The 20,858-nt window shown below is 40.8% G+C and overlaps 1 protein-coding gene across 14 annotated transcripts in view; it reads right to left on the bottom strand.

The window, feature by feature from the left end:
• CLASP1 (cytoplasmic linker associated protein 1) overlaps positions 1-20,858 on the bottom strand; it is a 271,909-nt gene that overhangs the window by 47,960 nt on the left and 203,091 nt on the right. For 5 of the 14 annotated variants that reach the window (XM_013060079.2, XM_013060082.2, XM_004759780.3 and 2 more), the window contains 8 exons: positions 19,207-19,310; positions 17,226-17,249; positions 15,682-15,926; positions 13,279-13,342; positions 12,641-12,643; positions 10,580-10,743; positions 6,190-6,268; positions 5,026-5,169 (listed from right to left, as the gene is read on the bottom strand). In XM_013060079.2, the coding sequence (XP_012915533.1) occupies positions 5,026-5,169; positions 6,190-6,268; positions 10,580-10,743; positions 12,641-12,643; positions 13,279-13,342; positions 15,682-15,926; positions 17,226-17,249; positions 19,207-19,310 (827 nt within the window). Of the gene's footprint in view, positions 1-5,025; positions 5,170-6,189; positions 6,269-10,579; positions 10,744-10,884; positions 10,888-11,666; positions 11,736-12,640; positions 12,644-13,278; positions 13,343-15,681; positions 15,927-17,225; positions 17,250-19,206; positions 19,311-20,858 lie in introns of all 14 variants that reach the window. The other 9 variants (XM_013060078.2, XM_045066557.1, XM_013060081.2 and 6 more) reach the window with 4 other exon arrangements.

Genomic DNA, 20,858 nt, shown 5'->3' with positions numbered 1-20,858 from the left:
ATACACACATGCTCACATAGTATTATATGAACTTTAGGTTTCTTCAAAATCCTTTCAGTGTCTTGACAAGTTATCTGTATTAATCAACTGAAATGCAAACAGTGAAGTGTCTTTTTTCAAATTAGTACATAGTTTAAAATCTACCTGTTTACAATTTTCTTCCAAGTTTCCTTCTCCAGGCCCAGAGCAGGCAGCAGCTGACCTAGTGGGGAAATCCTCACCTACACGACTACGCTGGAGCGGGGACTGACAGACAGGAATGGCGGCAGGATTTAGTGAGAGAAGAAGCAAGGGCTTAAACCAGGGTTATCTGTAAGCTGTGAACGTTATTTGGCATCTTTTACAGAATCGCTGAGGTCTCTATGATCTAACAGCTAAGAACAGGCAGAATAACAACAGTAATTCACCAGTTTTGAACCTCTGTCATTTCCTAGATGCGTAATAACCACAATCCTCGCCAGCACTAGCAGCACTCTTGCCTTCTGCAACCGGAGGGTCCAAATGAGATCCAAAAGGTCAGCTTGTTTCTTGAAAGAGCCAGTCACAATTAAGTGGAGACTCAAATCCTGTTTGATGGGAAAACCCTGAGCTTTGTGGCTAGGCCACACTGCCTACCTACAATCAGACTTGAACATTTTTCAGTTAGAGGGGCAACTGGGTGGCAGAGTCAGTTAAGCATCGTCCGACCCCTGTTTTTGGCTCAGGTCATGACCTCAGGGCCATAAGATATTCTCTCTGCCCCCCACTTAAAAATAAAATAAAATTTTTTTCAGTTCAAAATTTCAACTTTAAAAGGCTTCTATCGTCTTCCTGCTCTATGCAACAGCATCTTTATACTTTCTAGGGGTTTTTTGCCATGCTTTCACAATCACCATGTTTCTCAAAACGACATTTGAGAGCTGTATCTACTATCTTCTCTGACAAAGTAGGTGCTAAATGCCAGAGAATCATATATGATAAGCAAACCCACAAGGATTCTGAATCTTGAAATATAAATATACCATTAAAAATTCTACTGCATTATCACATTCCCTTTGGTTGATGGGGGGAAAAAAATCTTTCTAATGCTGAAAAAAACTGGGTTCTCCATTTGTTCCACAAATAGCAGCAGCAAAACTGAAACCAACTTTGAACAAACAGAGCAGGGGCCACAAAGTAAACGAAGTAATGTTTATGCTTTTCTCTACTGCAATTAGTCCTCCCAATGAAGTCTGAGATGGGGATTCACATTCCCATTTTTTGAGAACAAATGAGAATTAAGAGGTTACCATGCAGGCTCACACCAATGACTGGCAGAGGCAAAAGTCAAACAAGGTCAAACTCTAGAATCTACTTCCTACTGTCAATACGTTATCTTTTTTTTTTTTTTTTTAAGATTTATTGTTTATCTGAGAGAGGGAGAGGGAGAGAACATCAAGCAGACTCTGCACTTGGCAGGGAGCTCAGAGTGGGGCTCAATCTCATACTGAAATCACAACCTGAACCTAAATCAAGAGTCGGACGCTTAACTGAGCCACCCAGAAGCCCCACGTTCTATTAACTTAACATCAACACAGTGCCTTCAGAAAGGTATGGCATGGCTAACACAACTTTCAGGCTACCATACTGTAACACAAACAACGTTACTTTGGGAATAAAGCAGCCAGTTTTGGGGGGGGGGGCACTTTTCCTGCTAGGAAACCGGGAAAAAAACCCATTAGTTTGGGCCTAGGCACACTCAACTGCTGACTGGCTTGTGTTCTGATTTTGGCTGTGCCTCTTCCCTCCTCTTCAAAACATCTTAAATATTTAAACACCCAACTCTCTCCAACATCAAACACCCCAAAATGCTGAGATGAAAAGGGAAACAAATGTTAAAAATGTTAATAATAAATCAAGAGTTCTATCAGTTTAAAGTGCTTTCTCAAATAAGACTGTATAGAATGAATTACACTGTCTGCAAACTCTCTAAGTATTGTTGGCAGAAAATTAATATTCTCAGATGTGTAGATTAAGGTTTTTTTCATCAAATCTTGGAAGTTTGGGGGAAATTTTTTCCCAAATATTTTCCTGCTGGCTTTGAAAAAGCAAACTGCCACAATGGGGAGAGGACCACGTGGCAGGCAGTGGGTGCCCGGTAACCTCTGTGAGCTGAGAGCACCCCTGCTGGCAGTTTGCAAGAAAACAGGCACCTGGGCCCCACTCCTGTAAGGATCAGAACTCGGCCGAGCAGCAGTTCGGAACTCAGCAGAACTCAGCCAGAAGAGACCAGGTCTCATGTGAGACCCAAAACCCAGGCAACACCTTGATTTCCATGTGTTGAGACCTTAAGCAGAAGACCCAGAGACCACGTACCAGATTCCCGAATCACAGAAATTACAACATAATAAATGTGTTGTAGTTTCAAGCTACTCTGTCTGTGTTGATTTGGTTTCCGAAAGAAGACTAATACCAGAGGTCAAAACAGGGGGCCTCCAACACTGTGGTTTTGAAAATGATGGCTTCAATGTGCTACTTAAAATGAGATCATTTCTCTCTGGACATTTATCATTCATTAATTCAGTGAAAATATTTATTAAATGTCTACTCTGTCCCAAGGGTATTATGCTCAGTGCTGAGTGAGTGTAGAGGGTGAGTGAAAACACGAAGGTGGAGGCGGCACTGGGAGCAGCAGGTCCAGCCCTAGGCCTGAAGATCCTAAACATGTAGGCTGGAACCAAGAGAATTAGTGGCAACCAGGTCACACGACACTGACAGTGTGTATGTCTTGAGGTTCAACCCCAGGGCAGTGGTCTCAAACAATGGATTCTCAACTCTGTGCCTTAAAAATCAGCCAAGTGTTTTGGGTGAGACCCAAAACACCGTCCATATTTTATATCAATTAAGTCAAATTACCTGAGGGAGAGCCCAGGAATTGAGGTTGATTTCAACTGTGGCCAGGCCCGAGAACTACTGATATAATAAATCTGTCCAAATATTCTGAAGAGGATTACTGTCCCAGAAACTGGGTTTGAACTCAGTCTGAAGGTGAGGTGTTAAGCAGTCCTCAAGCTGGGAAAAGGGAAGAAGTGAGAGCAGGCAACAGACGTGGAATACCAATGGAGACCAGGCTTTATGAAGTAGCACTATATGATCCAAAATGACTAAAGTGTTGAAGATCAAACAATAAATGAACCATGTGATTTCTGGCAATAAACTTAGTATCTTAACCATATCTGACTTAAGCTAGTATTAAAATGAGTTGAGTGTATTGGAGTCCAAGGCTAAGTAACTCAAGGAAAAAAGTTCCTGTATCAGCCTGTTTAGAAAAGTTAGGAAAATAAATTCTAGTTCAAATTTCTAATGTGCATGTCCTGAGAAAATGGACATTATGAAGCAAGTGAGCTGCTCCCACAAAGGCCCTAATCATGGTAATGTGTAAGTCTAGAGTATGTTTCAGCATTGCAGGAGGGAATATTTAAGTAACATTCAGTTACAAAAGGAACACACATAGACACACGCATACATACACTTACGTGTTATGACTAAAGATAGAAAGCTGTCCTGAAGGCTTTTGTATTTATTGGCCTATCTTGCGATTGTGAAAATTACCACAGAAGTATCTGTTTTTGACTTATAAACCAACCAAATCATTCAACCATCTCCTACTGTTCCTCCCTAATCCAACACTGGCTTAATGGCAAAATTAAAGGTTGCCAGTGAAATGCTCTTTTGAGGACAATTCTGAATGAGTGCTTGAATAAGATTTGCCCTTGTTCCTTTGACCTTGGACAGCTTAGTTTATTAATATACGGTGGACAGAGGACTTACATGACCTGTGACCCTTCCAAAGAAACCTTTCAGAGAACTCTTCTGTTGTCTTTGGACTCCATTAAAGGAGGAGATAAGTGTTCACCTGCATTTGGAAGACCACCACTCCTGCTAGCTGTTGCGTGGAATCCTCCTTTCCTTCTTCCCTGCCTGGACCCACGTGGTCCACATAATTAACTCTGCTGAAGGCCAAAGGACTCCACTGGTCAGGCTAAATATGGAAGGAGTGTGGCACAGAAGAAACAAAGCAAGGCTCGTGATTATACACAAAGAACCAAAGTCAAGTACTTTCAGTGTGAAAGCAGAACTGAGGAAGCTGGTTTTTAAAGAGTACTTTACAAAGGCTACTCAAGTTTCCAAATAAAAGAATGATGGCTGCATGTGAAACTCAAGCACAGAAGGACATGGACAGGCAGAGAGGAAGAGAAACAGATACAAGAACTTACACTTGCTGTGTGCTTACAACTTGTCAGGAATTGACAAAATGTTTCACATGTAATAATTAATCTCTGTAAGGGTTCTGAGGTGAGTACTACCTAGTAAGAGAAATGGTACTCTGTGTACTATTATATGTCCCTGTGTACTATGACATTACTTCACTGTACACCCTTCAATGTGTCACTTCTGAAGAAAGTAGCCAATACTTCTCTTCTCCTGATAAAACAAATCAAACAAAATGACACCTTGGTGCCCGGGGGGCTCCAAAATCTGAATTCTACCTCCCCATTCATTCAGCCCCTCCCATGTCAAAGACAGGGTGTTCCAAATGTGGTATATAATCCCAAGTTGTTTGTTCTCCTTAAACTCAGGAATTCATATCCTAGCGAACTTTTAGCCACATTTTGCTGTGAGACCAGGCAGCATTAGATTTTTCAAGTCTGTCCTCAAAGTCCACGTCTTGAAACTGATGTATGGAAAACCAATGGCCTTACGAGACACTGAACTACTAGTGCTTTCACATATGAAAAGGACAAAACTGATGTCTACAGAAAGCATGAACCCATCATACAGGATTTCTGATTTTCATTTTGATGTCAGAAGCCTGGGAGGAGGTGGAACTGGAGAGAGGAGATAAGAGCAAGAGCAAAGTCTGGTTTTCACAGAAAAGAAGTGAGAAAGGATTCCTGTGTAAGTATGTGGGGGTGGTTTGCAAGTTTCTAGGTACACTTCTTTTCCTAACACATGCCTAAGAACAGTCTGTATTTAAAGGTGCACTTTGAGCTCTCTTGGACATACCTTTCTCACGTCTGAACTCTTTGGTTCTGTCGTCCAGGTTATAATTCTAGAAACAGCAAGCCTCGTCTCACTAGAGTTTACAAAATCTGTTGGATCCATCTGCCGAGCGAGGGACTCAATGTACTTCAGGATTGCAACTTTGACCTGAAAGATCCAATAATTACAAACATCAAGCACACTTTATGAACCTTTGAATAGAATTCTGAACTGAATTTTGATCAAAGAAAAATAAATACTCTTGAGGGGATACCTCCTTTCTCCTGGATTTATGTTCCCCCAGGGAGGGGTGTCCACCAGGGATGAAAGCATGAAATGATTGACAGGTAAGTTTGTGAACAGAGGGCAAGTGCTGTACAGGTCAATCCTCTTCAGTTTTAGACTGAAGGCACGCTCTGCTCCTCCCCTATATGGCAAAACACCTGTAAGGCATGAGCCCCCGCGGGCAGGTTGTGGGATTTCCAGCTCTGCCAATGACTGGGAAGTATTTAGCTTTGTGTTTTACACATCCTTGGCCATGCCTTACAAGGGAGCATTTTCAGCGATCAAGCTGATATTCTGCCCTAATTTCTCCACCGATGCTTCAATGGGTTTGTACCTTTGGAGAAGAGGGTTATCATTCTCTGGGCCTATCCTAAAACCCCCACAAAAGTTAATGATTAAAGAACAGATGACTTATGTGACCTCATTCAAACCAAAACAAACCCTCCCTCAAATTCTGTCTCGTTACAGTGATGATTTTCCAATATATGTAACAATTAATTTTCATGTGTTAGAAAGTTAATATTGAAAACATTCTAGTAAGATACCTTATTTCAACACATCAGAGCTTTCTAGTTTGAATACTGTGAAAAACAGTAATAATGCCCAAATGTTGGTAGGATGTGGAATAGCTGGTGCTCCGATTATACTGCTGGTAGGAATATAATATGGTACAACCATTTTCACAGTTTAAAATAAAGTTAAACATGTCCCTACCCAATAACCCAACAACTTTATTCCTAGGTATTCAACCAAGAGAAATGGAAACACATTCCCAAATAGTTGTACAAGGATGCTCACGACAGATTTATTCTTAACAGCCAAATAGGAGTCAAAAACAAAAAAGTACATTTTAAGCAAATTTGACTTCTAGAGGTTGAACTGTAATCACAAATAGTTACCAACCTTGAGGTTAGGAGTTTGAGTTTGATCCACAATAAATCTCATCAAAATGTTAAACTGCTGATCAAACGGAAAGGAGTCCCTAGGTTTAAGAGAAGAAAAAAAGTGCTCAGTTTTAAAGAAAGATTACAAAAAGTAATGCAAAACCGCATCAGTAATGAAAATATACCATTAGAGATGAGTCTAATTTATATAAAGGCAAGCTTGACCTTAGTTGACTAAGTTTACTAACTATACTTTTCATATTATAGATATACTACAGTAATACACATTATATGGAAAATTCAAAAAAAGGAAACTCTTGCTGAAAGTCCCCAGACACATAGTGTTATGCTCACTTTGAGTTATGCTACTTTGAAAATTAAGGTCAAGCAATAAACTAAGGAAGAGATTCCTACCTGCCCTCTAAGGGATCTGCTCATCTTCTCTCTGGCCACCTTTCTGAATATTGCTTCATGATAACCACTTCCAATCCCCAAATCTGGATCTGCATCCTGAGTGAGCTGCTTACCACTGCTCATCACACTGTCCTCCTTGGTCCCACTGGGCAACTGCTTATGGTCTCTATTCTGTGGGGTCCCCACAGCAGAGTGCCTGTGGGAGACCCACCAAGGGAATGAACTCCCCATCCAGCTACAATATGTACGCGGAAGCCAGGGCCTGCAGAAGCCCGTCTCCTGCTCCACTTCTGGCCTGTTTCTAAGCTCACTTCCTGTAGCCTCTTCACATCTTCAACACAACTGAGAACCCTGAGGGCTCCCGGCTCATGAAAGTCTGTGCTCTCTCCCTTCAAGTACTGCAATTCTTAGTATTAGTTTAAAAGTGCATAAATGGTGTATATGTGGGAAAATGCAGACACATCTTCCACACTAACAAGAAAGACTATATAAAGCAAACTTCTATTACAATGGGGGCTGAGTGAATGCACTGCTTTCTTTGGACTCTCTGACTCATATTGCCTATAAATTAGGGAAACAAGCACACACAAAACGCCTCTCTTTTCTTCTGCAGCAAGGGGAGAATGGAGAATCCACTGAAGTATAAACTAGTGTGTTTCATCAGGAAATGCGCCCATGGTTAGGCACGGCCAAAGGAAAGGGAACTGGCAGATCCCAGTCAAGCCTATTACCTCAGGAACCCATCAGAGCCAGCATGGAGACCCCACCCACACACACTCCCCCGCCCCCGTACTCAAGGACTGATCCTAAATATGCTTAAACAGCTAGGCATCTCAGCTGCTGGGGAAATGGGAATGATGAAGGTGTTCTAGAGACTTAGACAGAATCTACCCGGAAGAGGATTCTTTTGTTTTTGTTTTTTTTTTTAAGATTTTATTTATTTATTTGACAGACAGAGATCACAAGTAGGCAGAGAAGCAGGCAGAGAGAGAGGAGGAAGCAGGTTCCCTGCCCAGTAGGGAGCCGGATGCAGAGCTCGATCCCAGGACCCTGGGATCATGACCCAAGAGGAAGGCAGAGGCTTTAACCCACTGAGCCACCCAGGCGCCCCCCAGAAGAGGATTTTTAAAGGGAAGAGGCATCCAGGAAAATAACAAGAGATTTTTCCTTAATCACCAAAGTTTAGGAGTAAAATCTTAACATTCCTGCCATCCCTAAAACTCTGAATGCTTTTGCCATTCATAAATTCATCTACATTAAGGAAGCAACCTTTAGGCCAAGTCTGGCTCACAAATGTTTTATATGGCTTTCAGAGTGTCATTAAAAAACAAAACAAAAAAACAAACAAAAAACCTCAAATGTGTTGCCTTAATGCACATTTTTTTTCTTTTAAGATTTTATTTGAGAGAGAGAGAGAGCATGAGAGGGGAGAAGGTCAGAGGGAGACGCAGACTCCCCATGGAGCTGGGAGCCTGATGTGGGGACTTGATCCTGGAACTTGACCTGAAGGCAGTCACTTAACCAACTGAGCCACCTAGGTGCGCATCACCGTCCCTCCTGTCTACTTCACCCCGTTATTATCAGCTGATCAGCCTCACCCTGGCTGAACCTTTACAAACCCACTGATATGCTGGTATGTAGTTAAGTTCCCTAATTCCACTAAACTTACTCAACCAAGGGAGGGATGGCATTTGAAAGGCTTACTGTAAATACAGTATATTACACTGAGCTCAGTAAAAAATCAAAAGAGAGCTATTTGGATAATAAAATTCTGTAGCAGCACAGATGATACAGATCTACGGGGTCAGGCACCAAAAGAAAACAGCTCACGTCAGAGTGCAGAAGAACAAATCCAAGTTTGCAGTCACAGACCTCTAATAGATGCATGCATGGGGATGACAGCAGGTGAGTGTGTGCTCCTGCAGCGGAGGGAGCCAGAGAGGAAAGGAAAAGCACAAAGACTATCCACACCATCCTACAGAAGAGGAAGACGCCTGCCCACAGACCAGCCTACAGTCAGAGGAATGGACAACGGAGCCACAACCAGCAGTCCTGGATTCTGGCCCCCAGCCTGCCACTAACACGAAGTGTGGCCCAGGCAAGTCAGGTCAAGTCCGTTCCCTCATTAATAAGATGAGGAAGGGTCCTTCCATTTTGGAAATTCCATGATATGCAGTCATCGCCCCGTAGGTAGTAACTGGGTTGTACAAAGGCTCCCGTACTGATGGTAATTACCTGCTCTGGAGTCATTTGTTTACTCATTTAAACATTCACTGATCTGATACATGACCTTCCATCTCCTACCAAATCACAATGAAGAGCTTACAGCCAAGTATCTTCTGAGGTCATTTAAGCTCTAATACTTTTATGTTGAGAACCTGCAACTGTGGAGATAACAGATTGGAGGTCGCTCAACAATGACAGCACAGTTTTTCCCACGTCTCTGAGTCTCTGCAGACCTTCTCTCTTTCTTCATAACAGCCAGAGAGTTACAACTGCTATGTTAGCAATCTCTAAGCCACTGAACGCTAAGAGAGAGTATACCCGGACAAAAGGGACCTCACCTGTGCTAGAAAATTTCTAGTGTGACTTGTAAGAAGTTGAAGTATTAAAAAGGCTAGAGTCTTCAGAAGGATGTAAATAAATACTCAAATGTCTTTCAAAGAGAAGGGAATCCGTTTGCAAGTCTTGATAATATTTGTTTTTAATTTGTCTTGAGTGTTCACAAAAACAATACCAGCTCAACAAAGATATGGGTATTTCATCTCATGTAATGCAGGAACATTTCAACAAATATGTTAACAAGTGAATGTGGAAATTGTGTCAGAGAGTGCTTATTTAAGCAGATGACAAAACCATGGGTAACACCTATGAGAGTCTTGTAACATCAGCATGGTCTGGCCCATGTGGAGAGACATTTTCCAGAAGATGATGTCCAAATGGCCAACAAATACATGAACTGCTCAACATCACTATGAGGGAATGCCAAGCAGAACCACAAGGAGGTATCACCTCATACCTCCTTAGCAACTGTCAAAAAGATAAGAAGAACAAGTGTTGGTGAGGGCGTGGAAAAAAGGGAACCCTTCTGCACTGTGGGTGAGAATGTCAATTGGTGCAGCCACTACAGAAAATAGTTCAGATTCCTCAAAAATTTAAAATAGAAACATCATATGGTCCAGTAACTGTACTTTTGGGTATATATCCAAAGGGAATGAAACCACTATCTCGAAGAGATAACTGACCTCATGGTCACTGTAGCATTATTTACAAAAGCCAAGATATAAAACAACCTAAGTGTCTGTCAACGGAAGAATGGATTTAAAAAAAAAAAAAAAAAAAACAAACACAAAAAAACACAAGAAATATTATTTGGTCATAAAAAAGGAAACTGCTGCCATTCATAACAACATGGATGGCCCCTAAAGGCATTATGCTAAGTGAAATAAGCCAGACAGAGAAAAGCAAATAATGTATGACCTGACTTATACATGGAATCCTGGGCTACCCTCCTACCCCACAAAAGCAAAATCCACAGAGGCAGAGTAGAATGGTGATTGCCAGGGCATATGGGGTGGGGAAAATGGAGAGATGTTGGTTAAGGGATACAAGCTTCCAGTTTCAAAATGAATAAGCTCTGGGGATCTAAAGTACAGAATGGTGATTTCAGTTAACAATACTGTATCATATACTTGAAAGTTGCTAAGAGAATAGATCTGAAAGTTCTTACCACTACTAGAACAAAAAAACGGCAATTATGTGAGATGAAGGAAGTGTTAAGTAATGTTATAATCATTTAGCAATATATACACGCTTTCAAATCGTCAGGTTTATATACTTCAAACTTACACAACATTAGATGAGTTATACTCAATATTTGAGTTATATCTCATGATATAATACTATATAATATACATAATATAATATATATGACAATATTTTAGTTATATTTCAAAAGCTGGAGGAAAAAAACGGTCTAGCCCCTAAAATCTTACCTGGTTACATCTAGAGCCTTCTGAACCTTTGCCTGCACAGATCCAAGTAAGTCTGCTCCCATTTTCTTAAGTAATTGTGTGAGAAGAACAAAAAGCCAGTCTTGCAAGTCATCCTTATGAATTATTATAAAATCCACAAGAGTCTCCAAAAACATACTGAAAACCTAGGCACAAATGAAAACCAAATGTTTCATATGTGTAATTCGTAATTTCCTCCAAAGTCTTTATTAAAAATGGACTGGTCATATAGAGAAGACATATATATTAAAAATAATAATAATAAAGGAAAAAGGATCGGAACTTACTCTCTGTTGTGAATTCCACAGCAAACCAGGCCATGCAACAAAACAAACTCCATGTTAGTCCACAGTGCATTAATAGCCATTTCATGCAGTTTCTTAAAAGACCTAGAAAAGACTACACACTGATACTGATACTCTTCCCTCCCTCAATATGCCTTCAAAATTCAATACTGAGAGAAATTAACTTTGCTGAAAGTTATTTGTTTAATCCTGGAGGCCTCTCTTCCTTCCGTCCTTCCTTCATCTTAAAAAAATTTAAAAAGTCTTTTTAACCATAATTCTGTACTATTACTGTCCATTATCTAGCATTCAACAAGTAATGCTACAAGATGAGGGAGGGAAAAAACTTTGTGCTTTGTAGATTTTGAGGTAGTCCAATTCAGATACCATAAAGTAATACAATATAAAGAGATATTATTAAAGTCATTATAGTCTTTATTAAAAATTATGGCTTAGAATAAAAAAGATACAGTCCACATAATTCTCACGTTGCTGTGCGATCATTAATGCTGAATAAGGTGAGATAAGAGTCCACAGGGGACTATCCTCGAGCCAATTTCAGAGAGGTTAGCAGCACTGTGTCCCCTACTTGGCTAATGAGTCATGCTCTACTGGGACAAGGGAGCCATTATACACCTACTCAGTTGTAGCACAGCAACTGTTAACCACCAGGGGTCTCCCGTGAGACAGCTCAGAAAAAAACTCATGAGCCCCTGCTATGGGATTCCTGGCTTAGCTCCAAGGCAGCTAGCAAATATTAACTAAACTGAGACCTCCAAACTCACTGTACAAGAGCCTTCTGATGGAAACAAATTTCCTTCTTTATCCTCACATTCTGGTTCTGAATCAGCAATCTAGAGGTGACAGGTAACAGAAATTTCATCAATGTCCCATACCTAACATCCCTTATGCTCTAACTCTTATGAATCGTATGCTTAAAATCTTCCCTTTGGGGTGGTGGTGGGGGGACCCAATATAGGGCCCAAACCCACGACCCTGTGCTCAAGACTTAATCCAAGATCAAGAGTCAGACATTCAACTGACTGAGGCACCGGGGCGCCCCAGTCTTCCTGCTTTTAAACACTATCTTAAGAGAAAAATCATGGTAATTGTATCTTTGTATCTGTGTGGCCCTAGAACTCAACCTTTCTTGGATTCTACTTATGGTGTTAATGTTAACCTTGCTGTGAGGTTCATCACAGGAATTTTAAGACATGCTTCAAGACCAGCATCTAGAACTGTAGTCTCTCACCAACCCCCGCCCCACAGAAAAAAAGGACCCCCCCAACTCATTCTCCCAGGCTTCTATGTGCATCTCAAAGAACAGGGGTAACGTGTTGTTTGCTGTGTCCCTAGCCCAGAGCAAGTACTCAGTGAGTGCTGAATGACTGGATGGAACATGTCTGATGACTCTAATAAGAAAGACAGGGCAGGAAAGGAACAGAGGTCACAATAACTGGCTGGCCATGACAGGTCTCCTTCTCCCCAAAAGACTTACAAGAGACCATTTTTATTAGGAAAACTGTGGTCTGAGATCGTGAAATCCTGCACTGTCAAGCACATGAGATTTGTTTATACTGACTTAAAAGTTCTCCCAATTTTTGTACTTCTGTTTCTGTCCTTTATCCATCCTTTAAACTTGCCCAATAAACTAATTCCTCCCATTTTCTTTCTCTAAAAACATCCAACTAGGATTCCTCCAAAACTAACTGTATTTGTTTCAAATTCAGACTGCAAGCAAGCTTCTGTAAAGGGTCACTCTCTTGGCACCACTTCTAGAAAGGGTCTGGGTCATAGTCAGGGGTGTTTTCCTCCCAGCAGGGACCCCTCCTGGGTGTTCTCTTTGCACCCCAGGCATGTGGACGTCAGCCAGGTGGCCACCATCCAGCAAGTTCTTGAGGATAGCAAAATTCTATTTGGAGAAGTAGCTTAACCTGGTTTTTCAATAAATCTATTACATAAATGCTTCTATTTTTCTATCTTGTCCTATATAGACAAATTCTACATAGGATACAAAAAAAATTATATACTTGACTATCTTCTTCACTTCTATTAAGTTAAAAAAAAAAAAAGGCACTGCATTAGAATATGTTGTTTTATTCTACCCAAAAGCATCTGAATATGACTACATCTGATTCTTTCCATTAACTCTTTTTTCCCCCATTATGTCTTAAAACAAACTTTATTTAGCTTATTTGCTCCATGTTTTAAGGACATCTGAAGTTCCCACAAAGTCATTCTTAAAAGATACAATGTAAACTACTGCAGAAACTGGTGTTAAATCTGTAAGGTCTACACTGCGCTGTGGGGAATTGTCTCTCATTCTTAAGTAGTATATTATACGGCTCACGTGGGCATGCAGGGGGAGGGGTGGGCAGGCACGAGTCCCAGACTCACCTTGCTGTGAGGGTCAGCAAACATTCGGGTGAAGATCTCACACAGTCTTTTTAATTCTACTCGACTAGAAGAAATAAAATGGAAATTAATAAATGAACTTAGAATTTAATGATGAGTCAGCACTGAGATTAGCAAGAGCTTTTTTAGAACTAATTTTTATGTAGCGAATCTTTTTTCACAAATGAATCATTTTATTTAATTCACAATGAAATTAAGTACAAATATAAAACCATGACAGTTTGACTCTCAACTTAAAATGAGGCAACAGAATCTCAGAGAGTGACTACCAGAGTTCACACACAGGGCAGTGGCAAAGCCTGGAGCTAAATACCACTCATCTCATTTGAGGTCTGTTTTCCACCTGCCATAGGTGAACGGTAATGGGATAAAGTGTAGGAAAAGCATCTGCTTTGCAGTCAGCAGAGACCTTGATTTTAATATCAGTTTTGCTACAAACTACTCAGTTGTATTTAGATGCGTATCAAACAAATGGCCACAGGGAGGATTAAAGGAGGGAATGCTGCATTCCTACAACTGCTAAGACCCAGCAAACATTCATTTCTTCTTAGTGCCCTTTTGCCATTCTGACTAGGCTATACTATTGCATTCCATTTTTCCTTTAAGGCTTGAGTAAGTGTCATCACCTCTTCCCCAAATCAACCCTGAGTAATCAGACGAAGACAGTTGGTTCAATGATCCTTTAACATTATTTTAATTTTATTTTTTAAAAGATTTTATTTATTTATCTGACAGAGATCACAAGCAGGCAGAGAGGCAGGCAGAGAGAGAGGAGGAAGGGGTCTCCCTGCGGAGGAGAAAGCCCGATGTGGGGCTCGAGCCCAGGGCCCTGGGATCATGACCTGAGCTGATGGCAGAGGCTTTAACCCATTGAGCCACCCAGGCGCCCCTCTTTAACATTATTTTAAGATTTTATTTATTTGACAGAGCGCACGTGCACAAGCAGAGGGAGCAGCAAGCTTCCCGCTGATCAGGGAGCCTGATGCAGCCCTCGATCCCAGGACCCTGAGATCATGACCTAAGCTAAAGGCAGATGCTTAACCAACCGAGCCACCGAGGCATCCTGATCCTTTAATATTATTAATAATGAGATCTAGTTAGACCAGTGCCAATCAACAGATTTCTAGAGACTATTCAATGGATACTCAGTGAACACTAAAAAAAATCAAGAAACTGGGATCACCAGAATAAAGCAGAGTCTTAAGGAATAATCATCTCAACGAACCATCGTCTTTTTTTTTTTAATCCTCATTTTGTTTCTAACAGCTCACTAGACTGTCAGAAGCTATGTGCATTTCAGAAGGCACACAACAAAACTTCTCAAGACTTCTCAGGGGGATCGGCGTTCAACAGGTACGAACAGGGCATGATGGAGTGGGAAGGACTGGGCAAGCACACTTACGACACAGGGATCCACTAGTCAAGGTTCACTTGGCTGTGCAGAGCCTATCTGTGACCATAAACTGATCCACTCTCACAAGTTATCTAAGAAAAATTCTCCAAAGACTATAATATCCATTATTTCAGGGATTCTAACATACTGGATTTTTCACATTTTCACATCTCTGTAATTTTGAGATTCATCTTATAATCAAAGACATGTTAGTACTGCCATGGTTTAATAAGTAGCATTTCTTCTTAGAGGGACATAAAATAGCAGTGTGTCAACGGTCCCTCAGATTTGATGAAATATGATATAAACATATACTTTTTTAGTATGTGTGATACAGGCTCATTTTAGAAAATTTGTGAAATATAGAACCAAAGAAAAAAGCAAACTAATCAACTCTAGTAATAACACTGGTACTACTTAAAAGTACTCCATTTTAAGGGCAACTGGGTGGCTCAGTGGGTTAAAGCCTCTGCCTTCGGCTCAGGTCACGTTCCCAGGGTCCTGGGATCAAGCCCCACATCGGGCTCTCTGCTCAGCAGAGAGCCTGCTTCCTCCTCTCTCTCCCTCTGCCTGCCTCTCTGCCTACTTGTGATCTCTACCTGTCAAATAAATAAATAAAGTCTTTAAAAAAAAAAAAAAAGTACTCCATTTTACCCACAACTCCAAAATATAATGAGCGATACCAACCTGCGAATTGTTTTATTTTCTCCCTAACTTGCACACTGTACCAAGACTTCTCAAACACCACCTACCAGATAAATGTGAACTGCGGATAACCAAATGTTTTTATAAACCTAATAGAGCATTTGCCAACTATTTCCAAGTCTCTGGAACGCCAAGACCACATCTTAGTCATCTTAGCACCCACAGTGCCTGCCCCTGTGCCTGGAACTGTGAGGGCTCCAGGAATGACAGGGACTCTGCATCAACCACAGCTGAGTGTAATATAGGACCTTAAAACTTGGCTCACAGCCTTGGCCTCTCATCCTCACCTCAGTGTTCTTTGGCTCTTCAGTAAGTTCTGCAGGCCTAGGAGCCCTTCTTTCCTTTCTGACCAGTTGGAACTGGCACAGTGGTTGAGAACTTCCGCCACGTCCTCGGTCTGCCGCAGATAATGGGGAATGCCACCGTTCCTGGAGCCATACGAGCGCTCAGAGCAAACACTTGAGGCGTCGCTGTTGGCGTCGTCATCAGAGTACATCCCATACGGCTCGTACCTCCTCCTCACAGGCTTCTTCTGTCAGGTGCAACAAAGGTGGGGGTGACGGAGGAAGACACGGGAAGGTGAGATGACTGTGAGTCACAGCACACGGTATCGACAACAGAGTCAAAGGTAAAAAGATACGCACGCACACACACACGCACGCACCGCGCTTTCCTGTGCTCACAGATGAGGGAAATAAAAACGGAAAAGCAGACACCCAGTAAGGATAGTAAGTGACAGGCAGAGCAGTCCACAGCAGAGTGGGAAGAGTGTGATCTGTAGGACGGTGTATGGACTTCGCAGTGAGGCCGACTCAGGTGGCAGTCCTGCCGCCGCTGACTGGCTGGAGGAACTTCAGAAAGCTCCTCACCTTCCTGCTTTGCTCTCCTCATCTTTGAAATGACAACAAGGCTACCTGTCACACGCCTGCTGGGGGCACATGTGAACTAACCTGGCCCAGCCCCTGCCACCCTGCAGGCATGTCCACCTGTCGGCCCCCTTCGCAATCGAAAGCATTCTATCTTGAGCAGGGTCTGTGGGAAAATTTGTTGGAATATCCATGCTTCCTTAAGAAAGTCTGGAACTGAAATGTCAGGGACATAGCAGTGCAAGTAAAAGGATGTTTAAATGGTCCGAACACAAATAAGCTTCCTGCAGACCCCCTTCATTTTCTCTTACCCTGAATATAAAACTGTAAGCTAAATCCATAAATAATAGAGAAACAGCTATTAAACTGAAAAAATACAATTTTCCCTAAAGGAAAAAAAAAAGTTAATTGGCTAAAACCATACAAATACAATTTTCTTCTGTCTTTTTTTTTTCCTTCACAAATGTAATCTTCTAATAATGTATGGCTTGTCCGTCCACCATAACTTGCTCGGGACAGTTCTGCCTGATGCCTCTTGTCCCGGCAGTTATGAGTTAGGTAGCACCCCCTTTCACTCTCAGAAGTATCCTTCTTAAAACTATAAATCATAGGATCGTCTGATATATATATACACAAACTAGATTTGTAAAATAAGAAAGATGTTGAATATATCCATTCATGAAATAGTAATGACATTAAGAGTAGACACAAACTGGATTAATAAAATAAAACACTGACAGGAAAAGGAGCAGAGCTTGACATTAAAAAAACAAAGACTAAAACAGATGAGAGAGGGGACTGATTCCATGGCTAAAAACAGCTTCACTAGACTTGACAAAATCATAATTCAGGCTAAAATTTCTACATTGCACTACATGCTTTTTTGCTTTCACTAGCTCCTGAAGGAAATATACTCGCAACAGAAAAAAATGGAAGTTGTAAAACAAAAGTTAAAGCACTGGTACCTTGCTCCTGGAGTCTCCTAACAGCTGTAGGCAGGAAAATATTGAAGGATGGGGAAAAAGCATAGAGAATTATGTCAGAAGCATATGTAGGGATTGTTCTTGCAACAAAAGTGTACAGCAAAACATATCTTAGCAAACCAAAAATATAGGTTAGCAAGCGAATTCATATCAAGCGAATAATAACAAAGAACACTTCCACAATGGCATTTCCTAGCCCTTCCTACACCGCCGAGCAACACGCTCCAGTTCTCACTACACTTTCTGCTATGCTAAAACTCTTCCCACGCCACCAAGGTATATCCCGAAAGTCATCATAAGTTCTCCTGTCTGTTCCTATGCTAGATTCTGTCTGCCCCTGGGGTTTCTAGCCTGGGAGGCAAACACTGTGTACCATTCCTGTGCTCTCTCCTCTGCAGCAGGTCACTCGGGGAGGCTAAGCAGTTTGGATGAAAAGTAAGAAGGGCAGCCTGAGTGGACTGAAGGCTAGAGCTCAGAGAAAAGCCCGAGTCAAGGAAAGCCCAAGCTCAAGTTCTCAAGTCCAACTCTGCCCCCTGCAACTTTGTGCACAGTCCCTTGGGCGGTTCTTTGAAGAACGAGGGAACTCCCCCGCCTTAACGGGAAGTCCCATTTAACTAAGGGTTTTGTACATCCATCATTTCCTACCCCTCTGACCTCCTAATAGGGTCTCTGAATAAATAAGAGACAGATTCTCAGTGCTGCAGCTTGGAAGGAAAAATAGCCTCCCAGAGTTCTGTTCCAGCTCATGACTCTGAAGTCAAAGCCATGGTTAGTGCAATTATCCTGAACTCCAGTACCTGCCAGGAAAAAAGCCCTTCTACACAGAAGGCTGCTGAATAGAGCTGGCCAGGCAGCCCTTGCTTACAGGAAAAGCATCAGCAAACTGCTTGCTCATAGCCGCTTGTCAAAGAAATCTGACTGAGCAAGAATAAATGAGGGCAACACAGGACGGGATGAAAGTGAGAATCCCTGTTAGCCACAGACTGTAACATTTTGATCAGATGAAAAACGGGGCTGGGTTTAAAACTTCTGGGTCTGAAAGCAGGATGTTATAATATGTTTTCCTTAGAGAGACAATATATCTTAAAACAGCATAAGCAAGGCCAGGGATCAGACAGCTCTAAAGAGAATCTATTTTAAATGCTGAGCACATCAACCAGATTATGCTAGAGGCAGTGTCACTACCAGCTGAAATGCATCTTTTAAAAGCAATGTGACCACAAGCTGATTCTACCAGGGGATGTTCTGCTATAAGCACAAATTTAAGGACCTCTAATCACTTTATGTTGCTGTTTTATGTTTTTGCTTTATGTTTTATGTTTGCTTTGTTTTATGTTGTTGCTTTATGTTTTTTTTAGATACTCCATTATAATGATGCAAAAACACATTCCACCAGTGCTTTATATCCTAAGAGTTCATTGGCATTAAAATTTAGGAAAGTTTCCTTAAATAATGACTTAATGACTCATTTTTAAAGACAAACAAATGAAGGTAAAATCGTATGGAACAGCTAGTGTGGTCATGGAACCAATGTGAGATTTTCCAACCACAAACTCTGTTACCTACTATTATAACGTTATGTTTAGGCTATGCCATCAGAGCCTGTAAAGCAAGAGAAGCGGGAGGATGAAAAAAGCAAATGCTGAAGAAAAAACACGAAGAAAAAGAAAAAAAAATTAAAAAGGAGCCCAATGACATCAGATAAGTCCAATGTCATCAAAACTTCCTTGATACTGAGGAGCAGAGAAGAAAACACTTGACGTCAGTATTTTTTGTAGGGCCAATTTTCACTTATGTACAGGGATAGAAGTTTAAAGACAAAGTGCTAACAATATCAATTTACCCAGTATTTCCACAATTTTATGGAGTGCCCAAGATGACTGAGTACACTGATTTGGGAGGCAATTTTCTGTTAGGACAGAGAAAACAGTCCAGGAGATTGTATACACATTGCGACTCTTACCAAAGCATCAGCAACAGCAGCCTCAAGGTCTGTACTCGTGCTCAGAACTCGCATGGCATTCACAGAGCCAGGTCCTCTTCCTGCCTGGCCAAGCCCAAACCGGTCTATTTAAGAAAAACAAAACCGAAAGATATGTCACTTTAATTCAAATTTCCTCAGTTCTTTGCAAGGGCTCCTGCCTCTTCCCATCTATTGGTCAGAGGCACTGGAAAGTTTCAGGCCAATCTGAAGGACCCTTCACTTGCAGTTCTAACTGGACTTGGTTACCAGCAGCAGAGGTTAGCCTGTTCCACATTTAATACTCTCGTGCCACAAAGCATCTGAATAATTAAAATGGCTCTTTAATGATGTTGTATTTTTGAAGTGTTGCGACATGGGAGGGTGAGGGGAACTTATTATGGAAGTGAGCTGGGCTGGGGGCTGAGTCTTTTAATCTAGTTAGTGCTCTCTCTGGAGGCAAGCGGCCCTGATGTTTGGTCAAACTAATTAGAAAGCTTCATGGTTTGACAACAGAGTTCTAATGCAATGTGTAATAAAAAGTTAAAATTTGAAACAAATGTATTTGACTGATCTCTGCAAGTTTTCATTCGTGTCAAGACTGTTTAAGTGTCATTAGCTGAGCTCAATTTTTGGTACTTGTTTATGATGCCTGTGTCACCAAAGGTGATTTAAAAATCAGTTTATTAAAATTCTTCAATGAGCATCACAAAAAGCTAGCATCTTCACTGCAATATACTAACCATTCAGGTAACGTAAGTATACATTTTTCCTGAGTCCCTCAAAGGACTTTCAAATGATAGCCTAAAAATGTAAACAAAATGGACATGATCCAAAGAATCTAAAATAAATTTCAGCAATTCAATTATTTTAAGCCTATTAAGGATCAAGGACAATGAAGACTAGCTTTTTAAAAGTTCCATATCATCAGGAGAGCAGCCTTCCTTAAGAAGAGCTGAGGTTAAAGCTATAACTGGAGAAGTTCATATAAATTATACTTCCTAAGTGTATCACAGTATTTACTGGCAAACATTTATTTAAAATGCTAATATATTTTTAAAAACCTCTGAAGAAAAATTTTAAGATTAAAAAATGTTTTCTTTTTGTGAACAAGTAAGACACTGTTTGGACCAAAAATAAATAAATAAATAAAACAAAACCCAAAAGCCAAAAAACTCTACTAGCCATATTCTCATAATGACGCATTTACAATAAAAAGAAAGCTAAATCTGTTTTATGTGAATTGATCTTTCTTACAAACTGATATATTTAAAACTCAGATATGTAGCAAGAGTTCTTCAGAAAACAAGGATTATAAAAGTGAGGTGTTACTTAGCTTTTTTAAAATGCCAGTTTCAAAAATTACACTTCCCAGCACCACCAAAAGGGGAAAAAATTTAAACACTGCTAACCAAACATTATACAGTCACAAATTTTTATAAAGAAACAAAAATTATATGTGATACTATCCCCTTTTTTAATGCACTTGTTAGTCATACTGTATGCTGAATTAGCCTTTATGTTTAAAAGATGATTAAATGTGCCAGATAAACTGAGACCACAAAGCAATTGTATCTAGATCGCTCCCTATGTATTATATATATATATATATATATATCTCTATATTACCAGTTGACACACGAAACAAGTGTAAA

This window comes from Mustela putorius, unplaced genomic scaffold (assembly GCF_011764305.1).
Source record: "Mustela putorius furo isolate JIRA1106 unplaced genomic scaffold, ASM1176430v1.1 tig00003867_pilon_pilon_pilon, whole genome shotgun sequence".
Taxonomy (NCBI): Eukaryota; Metazoa; Chordata; class Mammalia; order Carnivora; family Mustelidae; genus Mustela; species Mustela putorius.
The sequence above is the reverse complement of the archived record's forward strand: the minus strand, read 5'-3'. Positions and strand labels throughout refer to the sequence as shown.